Consider the following 19,005-nt stretch of genomic DNA (forward strand, 5'->3'; position numbering starts at 1 on the left):
CAAAAACGCACCTCGCACCCTATATGGACGGTTCCCTTAGCTTACTGTATCCCCCTTCTTCCCCTCTCTTACGCAGTGAAGAGTGGTTCTTCTGTGAAACTCATATAGAGTGTGTGTAAAAATGGGGGAAAATGAGATGAGCAAATATAATATATTTATTTATATTTATACCAAGTATTTAATTCCGGTTAGAAGTAGTGCTACATCACAATATCAATGCAGCACCTCGCTTATCATTCCCCCCCCGCCGTACAAACTCATTTCCTTTTGTTGCGACTGTTAACGTGATCCATTCTTGTGGATGTCAACTACTCAAAGTGGCTCAGCACAATAATAAGCATTCAAAAAGGTGGCATGGGTCTCAGATTTGCTTTCTTTTTTCCCTTTCTTTTCTTATAAATGTCCTTCCTCTGTTCCTTACGCCCCCTCCCTGTTGTTATAACGACCTCTTGCTGCTAAGAAACAAAAGCAAACAAAAACAAATAAGGAGGAGTACGGACATAAAGAAGGGTCAAGAAAATAAAACGATTTAAACGTTACAAAGCGAAGAAAAAAAAAGAAAATAAAGCCACGACAGTCCACAATGAATTATTGCCGTACAGTCCACACACACACACACACACACTAAACACGTGAGTGGAGGTAATGGGATCTGATGAAGACGTGCAAGCAGCAAAACCAGTTCGTAAAATTGGGGTGAAGTGGCAGAAACAACTGTGTGACGAAACCAACACCACTAAATTCACAGAAACGTGAGCACACCGCCGTCGTCACCTATTTATTGCATGCTTCAGAGAGTAAGGGGAAAGGGAAAGGTAAGAAAATCAGTCAAATAACAAGGAACAGCTTACCTTGAGATACCGTTTAATCGAAGCTATTATTTGTTACTATTATTACTATTATTGTGTTGTGGTTCCCCACGACGCCACATTCAATTCCGCACAACACACCACCCATCGGCATCCCGTTCGTACGCGTTCTTTCTTTTCTTACTCCTCCGTTTCTTCCGTTGCTCACTTTCCTCCACCTCATCCTTCATATCTAATCCGTCGCCCATTGTCTCCATTTCCTCTTCTTCATTCCCAACTACACCATCGTAAGTGTTGCTCATGGCTCCAGCACCAGCGAGTTCGTCCTCATCGTCCGCGCCGCCAACATTCATGGAGAGTTGCACGGGATTTACACGACGGTAAACCTCGAGACTCGCTACGTACCGCTCAACGGTGCTAAAGTCATTTTGGCAACATCTGCAGTACATGTCATGTAAGACGTCACCGACTTCCTTCATACTGTCATCCTCTACAATAACCGAGCGAGCTTCACCAAAAAAGTTTTCAAAGAATATCTCCAAATCATCCGAGTACACTTCACCATCCTTCTGAAACCATGACACCAGCTCACGATACATTGACGTAAGTGCTGAGAGATCGCAGTGCTGCGAAACAAGATGTAACGCCGTCCATTGATTTAGCACCGCATCCAAACCGACAATAAACCGTTGAAACTGCTCCGCTGTGGCGCGATACGGCTGCCGCATTAACTGGAGTCCTACTGGTACTTGTTGTTGCTGCTGCATGAAGTGCTGTAAGGTGAAACCAAACGATGAAAAAGCAAAAAAAGGGGGAAAACTGGCCTTTTCAACGTTTTTCGGTCAAATGTAGTCCAAAGAAAACGGTAAGTTGTCCTCTTTATTACTTTTGTTGTTGTGTTTCCCCTTCGTTTGTTTCTTTCCTTCTCAAGTTTACACTCCCTCTCCCCCTTTACCTGAAGGAGTAAATGAAGGAGGAGAAAATGAAGTTGATGCTCCTTACCACTCTTCACACATATAATGATAATAGTGACAACAACAAACAAAAGTCAGTACAAGGAAAAGCAGTCACCACAGCGGCAGAGAAGACCTTTCATCGTATGATTAAGAAAAGAAAATTATACTCCTCCCTCTCCCCAGCGCTGGATCCCCTTGTTGCCACCCGAGAAACAAACACAAGCACACATACATACACACACATACATACATACATACATACATACATACATACATATATATGTGTGCATTCCTTTCTCCTTCATAACGCCAATAAATGAAGATTTTAACAACAATAATAATAACGGCTGCAATGCGAGCCACGCCATTTCTGATCGTTTTAGTTTCTGTACGCCGTAGGCGTGGGGACAGTGCAAAATGTCAATGAGGAACAATAGCATTAGGAACGCATTTCATAGGAACCAAAGTAACAGCAAAAAGGGGGAATAAAAGGCACTCTCTTAACGCTGCTATCGCTGCCGCACGCGCATCATCGGATCTTTTTCTTTTTTCTGTTGGAGGGAAGGGGGGTTCCATTTGCTGCAGTATGAGGGAATTCCACCACAACTTCTCTTGTCACTTTATTGGTGATCTCCCCATCTCCCCTCACCCGTGCCCGCGCCCGTATTGTACGTGTTGGATTTTTTTCTGTTGCTTATTCATTTATTACTCGACATGCTAGAGGAACACAAGCAAGTAAAAGAAGAAGCAAAATAAAGATTCTTACTTGTTTAATTATTGAACTCATTTGGATTGGCTGTCGGCTCCCTTCTCTCCCTTCGCCAACTTTCGTATACCCTTTTATCAGTTCATCCAAGTTCTGTTTTCCTGTGTGTAACGTCCTGCCTGCGTAAGCACAAAGACTTACGGGAACGGGGGAAAACGAAAAAGACATGAGGAAATGGATTGTATGAAGTTGTGTGGGTAAGTTCATAATTTAAAACATAAAAAACTACCTCGCAAGCATGTGCTTGCACCTACACACACAGGTTCCTTCCTTCTCTGTAATTAAACGGCATGATCCATTACCAGCACCATAATTGTAAAGATTTAAAAAAACGAGTGAAATAAAACAAAAAAGCGAATGAAGTCGAGACAATTCTTAGAAATACCACGACACCACGCCACATGTTCACACAATCAATCGCTCTCATCACTTTCACAATCCACAAAAGGTTGCAGTGGATACACGACTTCAGGTTCGTCCCCTGCAACGAGGCTACTGATGTAATCGCCTAAACGCTCTGCCACGCGACGAAGTATTCCTGTCTCTGCGCGGCAGCACCTGTACAAATTGCCAGGTTGATTGCGACGATCCGAATGTATAGGACAGCGTTCTTCCATATTTGGGCTGGCTCGCTCTTCCGCGTCAACAAGCGGGCTACACGCGGGAATTATGTCCTCAATCGCTTGCACGGTGTACAACATGGAGTCATCAGGTTGTTGGCTTAACAACCAATGAATAGAAACGCGCGCCATGTTCAACGTATCGCGTGTCGTTAGAAAAACAACAGCGCCAGTGCGGAGGGGAGTTGCATGTCTGTATCTAAAACTTTGGACAGCATCCATAGCTTCGAATAATTGTTCCACAAGTCTATCTGGATTGCCCCTGCACGGCAACCAGTTCTTGTCACCCTTCTGCTGAGCCTCCAGGAAATTTGTCTGCGCCTTCTTTATTCCACTAAAATCTTTTAACTTTGATATATCCTCTTTCCCTATGTTTGGCGCAATGCCGTGAATATATTTCACCCTCCGCATCCAATCCTCCACAGACTTCTTCTGGCAGCAGAAATCACGGCAGGAAGGCATGTAAGCAAACCCACCATCGTAAAGAATTTCATTTTGATTTGGTGGTCCCCATGGATGACCGATAGCAAGGTAATGGCCCTCGACGGGGACGTGGCTTCGTACATTGTCTATGAAACCCACACATTCCTGCGATAAAAGTGTTTGAAATGAGACAAATATCACCGCCGCCTCCGCATCTTCGTCATGAAACTGGAATTCGCACATGAAGCGATTGTCTCACGACGCAGGCTCAGCAAATTTGGCTATAGCCTACAAACAGAGAAGTGGACACTACACGTAAACAAGAAGAAAAGGGAAAGAAAAAGAAAAGATTCAAAAAAAAGAGAAGAAGGGGAAGTAATCATAACTAAAAATGCTAACGAGAGAGAAATAAAAACAGTGGAAGAATCCAAACATCACACAACCTGTCGTTTATGGTTTGCTAATGTTGCCGCGTGTATGTACTTTCTTGCCCTCGCCACTGAAGAGCTAAACACCATCTTGCAAACGGAAGTTTTCTCTAAACAAAGATTGATTTATTGGCAAATGTATCATATGCCCTGTTCACATATTTCTTGTATGTCTGCTCGTATTCCTCCTCTTCCTCCGTTCAGGCTCTATGTGACACTCAAACCCAAAATGCGCGGCAGTATATTTGCGAACATAAGTGTGGGTCGCATGGTTGGATATGAAGCAGCTTGGAGTTCCACATACTCAAAGAGAAAAAGATAACTGCATCTGCTTCATATCCAACCATGCGCCTTTTTCTTTCTCTCTCAGTCCTGTCAGACACATACACAGCTCCGTCGGGTGTGGAGGAGTTTCCCGGGCACACGGCACTGCGTCAAACCCACAGCGGCAACAAAAAGAGAAGGAAAAGCAGACTGTGAGTGAAAAAAAAAAAAGCGGCACGGCGCATTTGCTCAGCAAAACCAAAGGGAAAGGGGGACCTTTGTTTATCTTATTCACTACGTATGTATACGCATATATATATATATATATATATATAATGAATAAAATGAAAGGGAGGAGAATTCAGACAAAATTTAAATGCACCAGCACCAACCCACTGTACGATCAGCAACAACACAAAACACTACCAAACGCTGGTATGCCGGAGGGACAAGCGAAGCAAGTATGACCACGATTTTCTCCTGGAAGTTTTCAAGTCCTTGATCGTGATTCTTTTCTTCATTAATTCTAAAGAAATGATGACCATAACTATTTTTTTTTCTCCAGTAACACTATTCTTTTTTTTTCTTTTCCTTTGCCCTCCTCCACTAAAGCGAGCACACGTATCATTGTCGTCTATATATATATATATATATATATTTACATATATATGTACAGGCGTATATGCAAACACTTCAATAAATCCCCCCTTGGCCAACGCAGGCACCAGTTCGTATGTGTTTCCAACCCCTTTTTGTTCCTCTACGAGCATATCCTTTCTATATTCCCGGGAGGTCAATTTCATCTCCACTGCTTTGCACCGCCTTTTTTCGGGCCACCGAGGACTGCGACTCACCCACGATGTCGTCCTCATCGGCACCTGACAAGGTCGACTTATCGCCCAGCCCAACTGTTGCGCGTCGTCCGGCGGTGGCTGCACCGGGGGCCGCGCTAGTGGGTGAAACCGTCTTTGCACCGTCATCGTCGTCAGCGCCGCCACTCACGGCACTGTCTTCCACCTGGCGGCGCTCTTCTAATTTCTTTACTTTCATGAACCACTCATTTGCTTCATCGATCAAACCAGCATCCTTACATAGGTGAACCAGATACCGCAAGCACTCAAGGTTCTCCGGGTACTTACGGTGAAGCGCCTCGTAGAGTCGCTTGGCCTGCACGTAATCTCCGCGGCGGCGATGACACGAGGCGACCATGAGTTGCCACTTCACCTCCTGTGGTTGAATTTGTGAGGCACGCTCAAAGAATTGAATGGCCTTGTCGTACACCTCATTCTTCACAAAGTAAGCACCAAGCCAAGAGATAACATCCATATTCACCTGGAAGTAGCGATAAGCCTCCAAATAATAATGGAACGCTTGACTGTCGTCCCCTTCGCGAGCGTAGAGGGAACCCATACGTGCCAAAATATTAGGATCGGTCGGAACACGGCCAACAAGCCTATTAAACCACTCAGAGGTGGCAGGACTGCTCACTAGATCGCTGATATCAGCAATCTGATATACAATTTCATGGCTATCAACTAGCGACTGGCCCCGCTTGAACATCTTCAAGGCTTCCTCGTACAAGCCAAGCCGCTTCGCTGTGAGTCCGAGGTTATATATAGCTTCAATGTTGTCGGCCTCAACGGCAAGCGCATCATTGTAGTAAGTTCGTGCCTTTTCATAATCAGCTTTGATGAAGAAGAAATTTCCCTTGTTAACAAGCGCTCTTGCATTGTAACGGTTTGCTTCAAGACTCATATCGCTATACCTCTCGCCACTTTCATAATCCCCTTCCAGGAAGTACAAGTATGCTAAATTCGTTGCCGCTCGCGCCCGCAGTAACTTATCCTTCTTCTCGAAAGCCTTCAGTCCCTCGGTAGCTTCCTTGTAACTGTTATGCTTCAGGTAGTAGAGGCATTTGCACATCTCCAATTCACTTGCCAAATGCGACGAGGAGTCACGCATCTCGTAATGGCGGAGACGTTCAATTAAGTAATCATACCCAGCACGCCAATCCTTTTCGATGACGGGGGCAATCAACCGAGCAGCCGTCATAATACAGTAAAGAAAGTGTGTACGTTCCTCCTTAATCTTCTCCCGCAAAGAGTCGTCTACGAGAACATCCTTTTCCCCCTCCTCGATTTCGTCTTCCCCTTCCGCACCGAGTGTTTTAAATGTTAACATCTTCTGGAATGTCCGCTTCATCCGCTCGGTTTCACCCAATGCATAGTAACACAAAAGGAGGTTAAAGGCCGCGTCGATGTCACCGTTCCCTTCCATAATGGCTTCGTAACTGCTCACCGCATCGCGATACTGCCCAAGTTTCACAAACGCATTGCCAACGTTTCTCATAAGTTTATAGCGCAGTTCCTTGGAAGCCGACGGAGTCTCGTCCAACGTCATTCGGTACATTTTAATGGCAAGCAAATACTTATTTTGTGCGGCGTAAATATTTCCCATATTTACCCGAAGCCGTGAAGCATATGGAAACTGCAGATTGCGGATAATTAAATTATATGTGTTCAGTGCCTCGGTATACATTTGGTGGTTCTGGTACTGAACCGCTAGGTTAAAGTGCACGGCGTAAGTGAGGTCAGAGTTGATTTGATCCGCAAGGCCCAAGTTCTCACGCTGCTTGCAGAGGAAGCGCTCCTTCTTACCGGCTTCTTTCGCCTTCTCTAATGCGCCTCCGTAGTCTTTGCGCAGTGCCAATACAGCGCTCTCCTCAATGAGTTTGTGCGTCATTTTTTCAATTTCCACGCACTGCTCCTCGGGGCTGTTCTCCCCCCGCTTCTTGAGTGGTGGTGCCGGCCCCATTGCCATTGCCGTACGGCCCTGTCCTGTTGGGTCAAACACTGCACCATTAACATTGCGTCCCTTCGCTGCATTAAAGCCAACTCCGCGGTTGGACGTCATGGGTCGGGCCGCAGCTCCGCCAAAGTTTTCTAAGCGGCTACCGGGAACGCCCCACGCTGAGCCACCGCTCTCTCCACCCCACTTTGACGGAGGCGCCTGCATGAGCGGGTTCTTCACTCCTCCAGGACCTCCATTGGCACCAGCTGGCATGCCTCGTGGGAAGCCCTGAGTCCCGCCCTGCGCCATGTCACCGAACGCATCTTGCATCTCCGGTTCAAATGAAGCATAAATATCTTCCTCCATGCCGTCACCCTGTTGTAAGTCCATCTGCAGTAACTCACCACGAACTTACTCGAATAAATGTATAATATATGATGATGAATAGGCCTGTCCTCTCTTACCTTGTACCCTCCACTTCAAGCAGTAAAGAACCCCTCTCTGATATTGCTGTCGGTGACGGCGTTGCAACAAATGATAATAAAAAATATTCTTTTCTTTATTTCGACTCAAATTCCTCCAACTTACCCTCTCAGCTAACTGGCTCTCTCCTACTTTTTGCGTTGTTCTTCAAATTCCCACTTGGAATCTACCAACGTGGAAAAAAAAAGACGAAAAACAAGGAAGAAATAGGGGGAAATGCTAAAGTGAAGTTAGGTAGCTCCGCCAAAATGAGTAAACGTAACAACAAAAAATTGATTCAAACCCCACCTCAACCCATACACTTGAGGAGGACTCGGGAAAAGTGGTTGTTCGTACATGTCGGAAACGAAAAGCACCATCATAAAAATTCTCAGAGAGCAAAAAAAAAAGACACGTATAACCTGACAAACACGTATCGACATATTTTATCGGCGTAATGTTCCTCCAGCAACCCCCACACTCAACAGCACTACTTTCCCCGCATATCTTAATTTCCCTGTCTCCGAACACTCCCTCGCTCCCCACACAAACGCAAACCCACACACACACACACACACACACACTTAATTTAAGGTTGGTCTTTTAATGTATTAGAAGGTTGGGGGCGGCAGCTGCCATTGAGTTTGGTTGCTATCGGGGTTCAATGGCATATGGTTCCCACCACTTGCCACACTTGCTATAGGATGATGAATTGCTGAAGGTTGCTGAGATTGATAACTAAATTGTTGTTGGTATGTGTGTTGCGGTGATAATGGTGGTTGTTGCACTGTTGGTGGATGCGGTACACTTTGCGGGTACATCTGCTGGGGAAACGGACTACATCCTAAATTAGTTGTATTCACCATGTCTGAACCATAAGGTGGCTGCTGCGGACCACTGGAAAAATGTTGTTGAGCAACCTGAGAGTAAGATTCGGGACCCGGCGTCGGTGCTGAAGTCGTAGCGAAGTAGTCCGGAAGGGCGTACTGCGGCCGGTGAGGAATATTCCCAGTAGATCGCTGCGTACCAAATGGACCATGACCATACGAACCCGGTTGCTGCGACAGACCAGAAACAAATGGCTGACCACCTTGGTTCACACGGGACAGTGGCGCCCCCACAAAAGACGATGACCCGCGTTGCATTGGTGGCGGTGGCGGCAGCGGAACGGCCTTTTCCCCTGAACGCTCAAGTTCCTCCTCCTGCAAGCGCTGCTGGAACTCAGCCTTTATACTCTCCGGTGCATCGGGGCTCACGTTCCAGCGATTTAGCTCCTTATCAAAGTAGTACCAGTTCTTCGACACGGGGAGACCGTTTTCGTCCAACTCTACCTTATCACTGTTACACGCACTGTGGGCACCACTGTTGCATGCCCCACTGAAAGGAGCGTCCAAACCGAGGTTTCCCACACCCCCGTGGCTGTTATCACCGGAACCAAAAACAACATCCGTCAATTTGTGCAAGCATGTGTCTATCCTTGACGCACCAGCGGATCCTGGACGAGATTCTAACGTGGAACCATCTCCAGAGGCTCCGCGGCCGCCAATGTTAATGCCAAGTTTTGTGCTCAGCCAGCCAACAGCTTGCAGAGACATACGCTTAGAGTCGGTAGTTTCTATTCCAATCTTGCTACATGTGGGGTACAAAAAAAAAGTGTAAGGAAGGGAGGGAGGGAGGGGTGATAAAAATAAATAATTCGGCTGGTTAGCCAACCCAGCAGTAATGATATTCCCGAGAAAGAAAATATAAGAAAAAATGTCCAAAAACAAATAACAATACTTTATGTGAAATAATAGGAACTCTGCAGACTGCAGTAAATAGTTCAGTACACTACACAATCCACTGCTCACGCACATGCACACAGACAACAGTGCAAGATTAGTTTCAACAAACCGCGTGACATACAAAATTCGCCCTCAGGCAAGAACTGTTAGGGAAACTTTAATTATGCTGGCCTCTAGCCTTCACCACTGCGCGAAACCATTGTCTTTAGTGCGTCAACCCCATTCATCTCACCCCCTTGTCTTTCATGAAAGGGGAGTAAACTTAAGAAAAAAAAATAGTTTTAAAAAAAGGGAAATAAAAACCTTCCACACAGGCTCCTCGTACCAAAAAAAGGCTACGCCCATAGCAACGGTCACGCATAGGCACGAAACAGCAAAAAAAAAACGGCACCTGCACACCCGAACAAAAATACAGCGATCACACGAGCATATGGGGGGAAAAAAAAAGCATTCATATCAAAAGGACTCATTTAATCAACACCAACACGCAGGTCCAGGCACATGCGAGGTAGCTCATATGGGGCCGCATCTGCGCCATGACAACCGCTGCATGCTACCCAGTTAACGGTATTTCACTCGTAAACTCACTATGTGTTCAAACAAACAAAACTGATCCCAAAATATCAAAATAAAAATGAACAGAGAACAGGAAAAGGTCACCCCTCAGCTGTGTCAACGCATGTGAAGACCTTGTAAAACATAAACATCGACAGAAAGTAAATAAGTGGAACAAAAAACGCCCCAACTCCCGCAAATACATCACTGGGGTGCACATACACAAAAAATCACCAGGAGTTCCAAAGAACAGCGGACAAGCGCCAGCAAATGTGAGGGCTGAGGAGGGAAAAAGACAAAGAAATGCGCGTGTGGTCATAAAATAGCTAGTGGTGGTGTCAACCCAACCATCCAATACGATGAATGTAAGGAAAAAAAGAAAACGCAGCAAAGAGACCTCGTTTTTTGCAGATAGCGCCAATCCACACAAAGAGGGAAGCTGTGAGAACACAGCAAAGCAGCGAGTCTTTACACAGAGTCACGTTTGTAGTTTGATAGTGGCTGACATCAAACCATTACCCAATAGACAATCGTCTTTTCGCATCGTAAAAGATGTGTCACCCCCTCACGCAGTGAGCAACACGCATTTCCGTTTCGTTCACTTTTCCTAAGCACAACTCGATAAGTCGCCGTACATTATCTCCTTCAGCGGTGGTTGGGCCCGACGACCGGAGTACCTGCAGCCGATATACTAGAAAACTACGAATGCACCCGAAGTTCCAGTTTGTCCCACCCATTAGTAAGTTCTCCACATGGTCGTGCCACGCACCAACATCATCACCAAATAACGTCAAACGCACCTCATCTCCCAGAAGCATCCAAAGTCGATTTGCGTCCCTACAGAAGGCGTCCACCATCCTCTCCACGCACCACTCGTTACACCAGTTATGATTGATGGAAATAACCAAGTCCACTACACTTTCGTTGGGAGTAGAAACGGATTCTATCCCCTCACAGCTAGTAGCCGCAACGTTCGCAGTCTCTCTAGTTTGTGGTAAAGTGAAACATGACCCTTTTACGTTATGCACTTGATGCAAATAGCAGCTTGGTACAAATACAAGATCACCTGGATACTGCGTGACTGTCCATAACTCGGCACCAGCGGTTGTGCGGATGTCTGGCGCAAGAGCGACTCCATGAAGTCCACCCCGCAGCAACGTTTGGTTGCCCTCAGGGGTGGGGAAAAACCACAACTTCTCACCGCAGACGTTCAACGACCATGAATAAGTTCCAAAAACATCAAAATGTAACGGTGTCCAGCTTCTGGGCGGTCCAATGTAAGCAAAACGATAATCACTCTCCTCCTCGCCAAAGTAGCGGTATTTTGAATCACCATGTTGCGAAAACCTGCAAAACTCATCCATCCAATCTGGGCCTAGATAACATGGAACGCAGTAGAGATTGCCGCCATGCACAACCGCGCGGCGACCGTTACACACTGCCGCATTCCCTTCTTCAGCATCAGAGGCAACAACAGATGAAACACCCCGCAGGTCGGGCGCACCCACACAAGACGACACCGCCTCGAGATCAGACTGCATGTGCCAGTCTTTTACATACACCAAAGTTGGGCTGCCCCTCCAGCGTTCAATGACTTCAAATAATCTCAGCTTGCTACATTTCATGTGACCTTCGCTTATGCCGTCCTTCAGAGAATCGGAAGCCACAGTAGCGGGGCTCTCAGTCGCAGGAACCACATGATCCCCACCGAAAAGGTTTACTACACCAATTGGCGAAAGGTGCGACTGCATGTCGCCCAGAGGTGAAAAGTACGGAGACGGACCGGAGCCTCCAACAGAGTTAGTAGTACTGTCTACTGCAGCATGGCGAATGATGGCAGGGAGATTGGGTTTGAGACAACATTCACGAAACTGCTCGAAAGTTAGCGTGCGTCCGTCCAGTTCCAGCATAGCCAACAGAAACTTGCAAAAATATATACCCGTCCTTCCTTTCCTTTCGTGGTGCAAGCGCGCTCCCACAGGTTCCACACAACTGGGGCACAAAAGTGGTAAAACAACCTCCGACTGATTTTTCTACTAAACATTCATTTTTAATATGGACACGAAAAAAACAATGCAAAACGTATTAAAGGTAAGAAAATACATACACAACTCAAAGGTCGTTAAGCGCAACGAGTGGACATGATATAGCCGTATGGCAGCATTACACGCTAGGGGCTACACGGTAAGAAATAATATAAACCGATCCCAATGCTGGTCATTCAAGGTCGTACCAACAAGCATATGTATCCATACGCACCACACATATCGTATTTGCATGCCCTGCAATATAGACAGGTGGCGGACTAACAGCTCCTCGTTGGTGCAAAGTGCCATCTTGTAGAGGAAAGTCCATCCTTTTTGACGCGTTTCGTATTACTACCCATGTCGAAAATGACACCACGGGAACTCTTTGGCGCACGGCTATCACAGATTCCCTCTCCATGCACCTCCGGTTACACACACAAAAAAAATGAGCACATCCAAGAAATAAGCAGGCCTTTCCTCACACGTGCCGAGTTTCATGTATGTCGATTCCATGCAGCTCTCTGAGAAAATACGATAACATTGTGAATTCATAATAAAGTCCGATGACTCACACAGCAGCAGAGAAACAGACATATTGAGCCGCACCTCATCCCCAGCACCAAGTGAATTTAGAACTAAAACGGAGAACTAAAAGGGAAAAAAGTGACGCACCAGGTCATGCTTGTGGATGAATCCTACTCAATACCAGTTTCCTCATCACTTCCCTCCTCCTCCCCTCCTTCTTCCTCCTCCTCCTCTTCACCAAAGAAAAATGGCACCTTGTGTCGTATGTTATTCCTGTTAGGGTTCATATGCTCCAACTCGCCGATATCGCTGCTACCCTCCACACTTGACTGATACCCCTCACATGAAGGCAGAGGGTACGCCACTTTGGGAAGAGTCGACGTCGTGGTATGCGCCGTTTTGGCGTACTGCGGCTGCTGTTCCATCTCTCGTCTATTCCTTTCCACGTAGTCCTGGACAGCACCTACTAGTCTCTTCCACTCGGGCTGCTCACGGAAGAAATGCTTTAGTTGGTCCGGCGACGGTTTAGAGGCAACCGTCGAGCGATCCGCCACAACAACAATGTCGCGCACCGCGAGCCAAATGACCTTTCGAAACTTTCCGGGGATAAACACGAGATGCTCTTCCGCCTTGTCTGCGCTAGGGCTCGCTCCGTTATGTTTTTCTACAGTAGCAGCGTCCGTGCCCGCGGAGAGTGGTGGCTCCACAAAGATGACACGCACATGTTGACCTTGAGGCGCCTCCGTACAGACCGCTAAAACTTCTCCTTCCCCAAGTCCACACCACGCGGATGCATCGAGGAACTGTCGCGTAAGATGCTTTGCACGGTGCTTCCTGCCACAACCGCTCATACGTTGTTGTTTTTTTTTTTTGCTGAAGAGGCCGCAACTGGCAACGATTACAGAAGCAGATGGCTTCCCTCTCTACTCCCCCTCACACCGTAACTGGACCACCATCCCACAACCCCACCAGAACCCAGAGAGCAAAAAGTGCAGAAAGAAACGGGATAACGTAACGAAACAAATACAGCATAAAAAGGGGTGGTGCGGGAGTGGACTCCCAGGTGAGGACTGCAAAATATATATATATATATGCCAACATCCATCAGAAGTCGAAGACATTTTTTTTTCTTTCATAATGCAAAATGTAAACACTCACGCCCCTTTTTCTACAGCTTCAGGACACCCCTTATTTCCAAAGGGAAATAAGTCACACGCATCAGATATGATACGACGCATACGGCTAGGAACGTGGGCGCCGGAGGGGGGGGTCGACCTGAAGGAAAGCGAATAGAAGAAAAGCGAGAAACGACGAAAAAATAAATAATAAAGAAGGAGCATCGCGCAATAACAATATCTTTCGTCGAGGCTACTCTCAATTCCACACAAACATACGCGACACATCGAAAACAAAGAAGGTGCAGAGCAACAACATAAAAAAAATGTAAAAGAACGAAAAACCATAACAGCAACGTAACTTATGTTTCTGCTGGTCCGAAACAAATATGACGAGAAAGATTGATTTAATGGCACCGGGAGGTACAGAAGAATCACTACACCAACTTAAAACAGCGCATATGAAGGGATCAGAGATGGGGAAAAGTAGCAACCCTAACAGCGTGCGAACAGCACACCTGTAACAGAAAGCACCAACCACAACGTTACTGGTACCGCGTGATTACTATGTTCAGGATGGTAACGGAAGCGAAAGCGTGGGCTAGTTACCATATCATCATGAAGATAAAAATAAACTCAAACCAGTGAAACGAAAGAGGAGCATCCCCTTAGTGGCGGTCCACCGTACATCGAAGGAGACAGCCCCTACCCCCATAGTGGGTACGACCTCATGTGGGTAGGCGAGACAGGTACAACGCAAATGAATGTTGCCGGCATTGGTTACACAACCAAAGAACAATTCACACCGCAGCAACACAAAACGGGCCTCCAAACTCCGGAGAAGTGCGAAAAAATAAAAGCACCACAAAAAGGATTTCAAGGCCAATCCCTGTAAGGGGTAGGGAGCAATACTCCGCTTTCAGCGAGTTGCACACTTCTGTCCAGGTCAAACTTCTCATCAATGATCGATCCGAGCAATGTCATATCATCAAGCCTTCCACCTCGGTAGTTGGCACCATTCTCAATTGCTTTATTAGAGTATGGCGTATTGCACTTGACATCACGCGCATTTGCACTAGCCACCCGCACAACTTCATCCACCCCAGCGGAAAGGGCCCTCAGGACGTCATCAGGTGGGATTATTTTAGTTGCAACATCATATTGAGATGGCCGATCAAAATCTAACGCATACCTCCCACACACAGGACCTACAAATTTCCACACCAGCTCCGCGATATCATGTTTAAAAACGTTATCAAAGATCCCATCGCTGCCCAAAAGTAGCACGTCCCCGGGCCGCACAACAACACGATATTGCAGCGAATGCACAGGAATGTCGGCACTACCCTGCCCTAGCTGAAAAGGATAATCAAAAGAATGCATCTGTTCATCGGACACAAAAACGATCCTACCATCACGAATTATCATCGACGTACAATCACCAATACTGCACACATCCAACATACAATTACTAAATTTCGCACTAACGGAACAAGACGCATCGGCGGCACAACAAGGGCGCTGCAACGTAGCCACAAGAGCAGTCGAAGTACCGTGAATCTCATCCGACAAGCAGGCGTCATAGGCACGCTGCAACAGTTCACACGAGGATAACGGCAACGAACCCAATGCATCATCTTCCACAAAAGAATACATGAACTTCGCCAACGCAGCACTATAAAGACCGGAATCAACACCAGCATATTCCTTCCACCAGCTCACACCATCAAAAACACACTGTACTTCCGACATTGAAAGAAACGCGTCTTCACCGCCACATGTCGAACGTTTGGGATGAGAAACAAGGTTCACCGCACGCAGATCAAACGCAAGGCTTCTTCCTCCCACATTGTGTCTCAACAACAACTTTACCACATGCATATAAGTCAGAATACTTTATACAAAGGGAAAAATGAAACTAAAAACAGTAACATCAAGAAGAATACACGCTCTCTGCAACGCTACGACACCAACACCGCATGGCGGTACATAAGACGCAACCCACAAATGAAAATATCCAATAAAAACGGTAGAAGGGAACTAAACAAAAAAGATAGGAAAAATCTAACTCCGTCCTGGAGGGACGCACGAGGACGTCCTGAAACGTGTGACAGCTTTCTCCCACACTCAGGTAAACCTCATAGCGTGTCTAATAGCGGGCAGCAGCGGATGCGCTCACGCCTTCTTAGCGGCGGCCTTCTTGCCGGCAACCTTCTTGGGGGCAACCTTTTTGGGAGCGGCCTTCTTGGCTAAAGGTTTCTTGGCAACAGCCTTTTTGGGAGCAGCCTTCTTAGCGACAGCCTTCTTTGGAGCAGCCTTCTTAGCGACAGCCTTCTTTGGAGCAGCCTTTTTGGGGGCTGCCTTCTTGGCCACAGCTTTCTTGGGAGCAGCAGATGCCTTCGCCATACTTCCGAGTGTTGATAAGATTGCGACTTCTTCCACAGGGAGAAAGAGAAAAATGAAAGCAAAATAAAATGAATGTGAAAGAACATGAGAATACAATGAGTTTGGAGGAAATAAGCGGAAAGGAAAAAGACCTACAGCAATACTATTGGACCACAACCATACACAGGCAGTTAAAATAGCCACACATCAGGATGATATGCTCTTTGCAACGCTACGACACCAACACCGCATGGCGGTACATAAGACGCAACCCACAAACGAAACATATCCAATAAAAACGGTAGAAGGGAACTAAACAAAAAAGATAGGAAAAATCTAACTCCGTCCTGGAGAGACGCACGAGGACGTCCTGAAACGTGTGACAGCTTTCTCCCACACTCAGGTAAACCTCATAGCGTGTCTAATAGCGGGCAGCAGCGGATGCGCTCACGCCTTCTTAGCGGCGGCCTTCTTGCCGGCAACCTTCTTCGGGGCAACTTTTTTGGGAGCGGCCTTCTTGGCGACAGCTTTCTTGGGAGCAGCCTTCTTAGCGACAACCTTCTTAGCTAAAGGTTTCTTGGCAACAGCCTTCTTTGGAGCAGCCTTTTTGGCCACAGTTTTCTTTGGAGCGGCCTTTTTGGCTGCAACCTTCTTTGGGGTGGCCTTCACAGTAGCGGTTGTGTTGTTCATTCTTGTGGGGAGTCGATAAAGAGCTTTCTATGCAAATAAACAGGAGAGGAAAAACTGCGAAAGGGGAGCGAGCTGACCGAGGAACAAAACAATGAATCTGCAGTAAGTTGCCGCCCAGGCAAGGCGACGAGCTAGTGGCACGGTGTAAAGGAGAATAACAGCATGTTCGGGTGAAGAGTCTGAATTTGGAGCACCTAACCTTGTTATAACCACCTACTCACATCTCCTTCCACAGGACCTAGGGGAAACATTAGTGGGGGACACAGAAGAATATATTTATATATGAAACGGAAGGAACCCAAAGTTTCCTGCGAAACTTCTTGATGGGTTCCCACAGGAGTTAAAGGGTTCTAAGACAACAGACGGTAAGGGAGGCGAGCCCCCCACCCGGGTGTACAATAGACGCAATATGACATTGAGGAAGTAATTTTCGTGGAAAAACTGGATAGCAACACACTGCTAATGGTGAATACATCCTTTTCTGGACGCAAAAAAATGCAAAACAGTTGAAGTCAAAGGAATGATCTAACCTTTTCCACCCACGCACACCCACGTATATGCTCATATTTTGCCGCTTCACAAAAAAAAAGGTGTTCCTTTACCCACGCACAAGCACCTGATGTACATTGAATTTGTATACATGCATCGACAGCGCTGATGCGGATGGAAGGGTAAAAGCAGGAAAGAGGTGTGAGAGAACGCGAAAAATAACAACTGCAAACGTGTCAAATAATATGGCGGAAGTTATGGCCCGACTTAGTGGTTGCCACCTAATACTTTGCTTGCTCCCGCTTCATGTCGCCCCCACACCTCCATAGCGAAAAGCAACCAAAAAACTTACAATAAGGGCCAGTGGTAAACGAGGTGTCGATATGCCGATGTCTCCAAAACAACAAGGGTATGCACAAAGTAATAAGAACAAAACACCCGCAGAAGGGAAGCATGAAAACAGACGCTGAAGGAATCAAGTCAAGAAAAAAATTAAGGAAACGTTCCTCTCCTTTACGCGTACACACAATTTTATGTGACCCCCAGAACAATACTGAATAATAACCATTCCATGTTGCGTACATCAAAGGCCACATCAATCCAACCGCGACCGCTACGTGAAAACAAAGTGACGCGCAAAGATAATAAGGTCCCATCCCTTCAATCACTTACCGTTTAAAACAGCAAAATACCCTACTGAAAAATGAACGTTTAGGCTTGCTTGCGACCTGGCCATTCTGCGCGGGGGACACTTGTCGGTTAACCTTCGCCGTCGCTGCCCTGCCGCCGTTACCGGTGCTGCCTACACTACGATGGCCCGAGTCACCCGACACACCACCAAGAGGGTGATTTGTGGGGCGTGCGCCGCTGCCTGGCTGCCTTCCCTGAAGGGGACGACCGGGATGGCCACGGACTCCCGGGTTCTTGGGAATGCGCGGCTCGCGCCTACTATACCGTTGATGCGCTGTGGGCGAAAGGTGATCATCCAAAGAGGTAGGTGACGTTCTCCGAGGGGGGGGCTCCTGGTCATCCGCAACGCCTCTCAGGGTCTCCGAATCGCACATGGGGCAAACATTACTACGCTGCTTCCAAGCCATCAGGCAGGGCATGTGAAAGTGGTGTTTGCATTCACCATAGAGAATAGGATTTTCTTCATTGTATCCTTCTAAGCAAATGCAACACACTAACTCATCTTCGTCACAGCTCTTCGGATTCGTTGCTACAACAATTTCATCACCGCTTTTACTGCAAGATCCATTCTTGTGCTGTTGCGCACATAACGAGTCATTTTCGCCTCCACAAGAAGACCCCCCTCCTAACGTTGGATTTGGGTTCGAAAACTGGGTCCAGGACGGCCTCCTCTTTACAACAGACCTTTTAATTTCACCATCTGTAGTGCCACAATTACCCGCTTCCGGAGGCATTTGATCTGCAGACGCCTGGTCGCCATTACTTCCTCCGCCATCCGCGATCCGTGGACCATCACCCATGTTCGAATGAGCATCCCTAGAGCCCGTTGGCGGCACCCTTTGAACGATTCCGATGCCTTCACTAGGTACAACAGGCCCAGCACCGACTAAAGCATCATTCTGTGACAACTGTTTGCCACACTTATCGGCGATCATCGTACGGTACACGACACGCACAAGCAGCGTGAAACGCTACAAGTTAGAGTCCAGATCTCTAGATACGCACCACAAATTTGTAAAGCAAAAGGGGAGAAATAATTCCAAAAAGAAAAAAGCAGCTCTAACGCAAGTGAAACAGCTTAGGAAAGGTAGACCTTGCTCAAAACACCACTAACGCATCTGGGACTGAGCGGCCTACCGTAGGTCACCGGCCGAAAAGCCAGATACCTTAGTTAAATGGCTAAAATTAATGGGTCCATCCACACGGACACACAGAGGGGCACAAGAG

The 19,005-nt window shown here is 46.9% G+C and overlaps 8 protein-coding genes across 8 annotated transcripts, besides 8 other annotated features; all 8 read right to left on the reverse strand.

Moving 5' to 3' along the window:
- Nucleotides 1–142: 142 nt before the first annotated feature.
- Nucleotides 143–170: a sequence feature (AT_rich).
- Nucleotides 171–604: 434 nt separating this feature from the next.
- Nucleotides 605–625: a microsatellite.
- A 306-nt stretch (nt 626–931) lies between these two features.
- On the reverse strand, nt 932–1,576 carry Tb11.55.0008 (hypothetical protein, conserved; the record flags this gene model as incomplete). Its single annotated transcript, XM_823168.1, has 1 exon — nt 932–1,576. The coding sequence occupies one exon, from the start codon at nt 1,574–1,576 to the stop codon at nt 932–934; it is 645 nt and encodes a 214-aa protein (XP_828261.1).
- A 412-nt stretch (nt 1,577–1,988) lies between these two features.
- Nucleotides 1,989–2,046: a microsatellite.
- Nucleotides 2,047–2,944: 898 nt separating this feature from the next.
- Tb11.55.0007 (hypothetical protein) lies at nt 2,945–3,817 on the reverse strand (the record flags this gene model as incomplete). Its single annotated transcript, XM_823169.1, has 1 exon — nt 2,945–3,817. The coding sequence occupies one exon, from the start codon at nt 3,815–3,817 to the stop codon at nt 2,945–2,947; it is 873 nt and encodes a 290-aa protein (XP_828262.1).
- A 78-nt stretch (nt 3,818–3,895) lies between these two features.
- Nucleotides 3,896–3,949: a sequence feature (A-rich).
- A 616-nt stretch (nt 3,950–4,565) lies between these two features.
- Nucleotides 4,566–4,601: a microsatellite.
- A 300-nt stretch (nt 4,602–4,901) lies between these two features.
- Nucleotides 4,902–4,939: a microsatellite.
- Nucleotides 4,940–5,043: 104 nt separating this feature from the next.
- Nucleotides 5,044–7,446, reverse strand: Tb11.55.0006 (intraflagellar transport protein IFT88, putative; the record flags this gene model as incomplete). Its single annotated transcript, XM_823170.1, has 1 exon — nt 5,044–7,446. One exon carries the CDS (start codon nt 7,444–7,446, stop codon nt 5,044–5,046), a length of 2,403 nt encoding a protein of 800 aa, XP_828263.1.
- Nucleotides 7,447–8,061: 615 nt separating this feature from the next.
- Nucleotides 8,062–8,102: a microsatellite.
- Nucleotides 8,103–8,129: 27 nt separating this feature from the next.
- Nucleotides 8,130–9,374, reverse strand: Tb11.55.0005 (hypothetical protein, conserved; the record flags this gene model as incomplete). Its single annotated transcript, XM_823171.1, has 1 exon — nt 8,130–9,374. One exon carries the CDS (start codon nt 9,372–9,374, stop codon nt 8,130–8,132), a length of 1,245 nt encoding a protein of 414 aa, XP_828264.1.
- A 1,040-nt stretch (nt 9,375–10,414) lies between these two features.
- Nucleotides 10,415–11,767, reverse strand: Tb11.55.0004 (hypothetical protein, conserved; the record flags this gene model as incomplete). Its single annotated transcript, XM_823172.1, has 1 exon — nt 10,415–11,767. One exon carries the CDS (start codon nt 11,765–11,767, stop codon nt 10,415–10,417), a length of 1,353 nt encoding a protein of 450 aa, XP_828265.1.
- An 812-nt stretch (nt 11,768–12,579) lies between these two features.
- Nucleotides 12,580–13,260, reverse strand: Tb11.55.0003 (hypothetical protein, conserved; the record flags this gene model as incomplete). The annotated part of the gene is made up of 1 exon (XM_823173.1): nt 12,580–13,260. One exon carries the CDS (start codon nt 13,258–13,260, stop codon nt 12,580–12,582), a length of 681 nt encoding a protein of 226 aa, XP_828266.1.
- Nucleotides 12,609–12,645: a sequence feature (CT-rich).
- Nucleotides 13,261–14,400: 1,140 nt separating the features above from the next.
- Tb11.55.0002 (protein phosphatase 2C, putative) lies at nt 14,401–15,405 on the reverse strand (the record flags this gene model as incomplete). The annotated part of the gene is made up of 1 exon (XM_823174.1): nt 14,401–15,405. One exon carries the CDS (start codon nt 15,403–15,405, stop codon nt 14,401–14,403), a length of 1,005 nt encoding a protein of 334 aa, XP_828267.1.
- Nucleotides 15,406–17,756: 2,351 nt separating this feature from the next.
- Nucleotides 17,757–18,713, reverse strand: Tb11.39.0007 (hypothetical protein, conserved; the record flags this gene model as incomplete). The annotated part of the gene is made up of 1 exon (XM_823175.1): nt 17,757–18,713. The coding sequence occupies one exon, from the start codon at nt 18,711–18,713 to the stop codon at nt 17,757–17,759; it is 957 nt and encodes a 318-aa protein (XP_828268.1).
- Nucleotides 18,714–19,005: the final 292 nt, after the last annotated feature.

Source organism: Trypanosoma brucei (assembly GCF_000002445.2).
Source record: "Trypanosoma brucei brucei TREU927 chromosome 11 chr11_scaffold01 genomic scaffold, whole genome shotgun sequence".
Taxonomy (NCBI): Eukaryota; Euglenozoa; class Kinetoplastea; order Trypanosomatida; family Trypanosomatidae; genus Trypanosoma; species Trypanosoma brucei.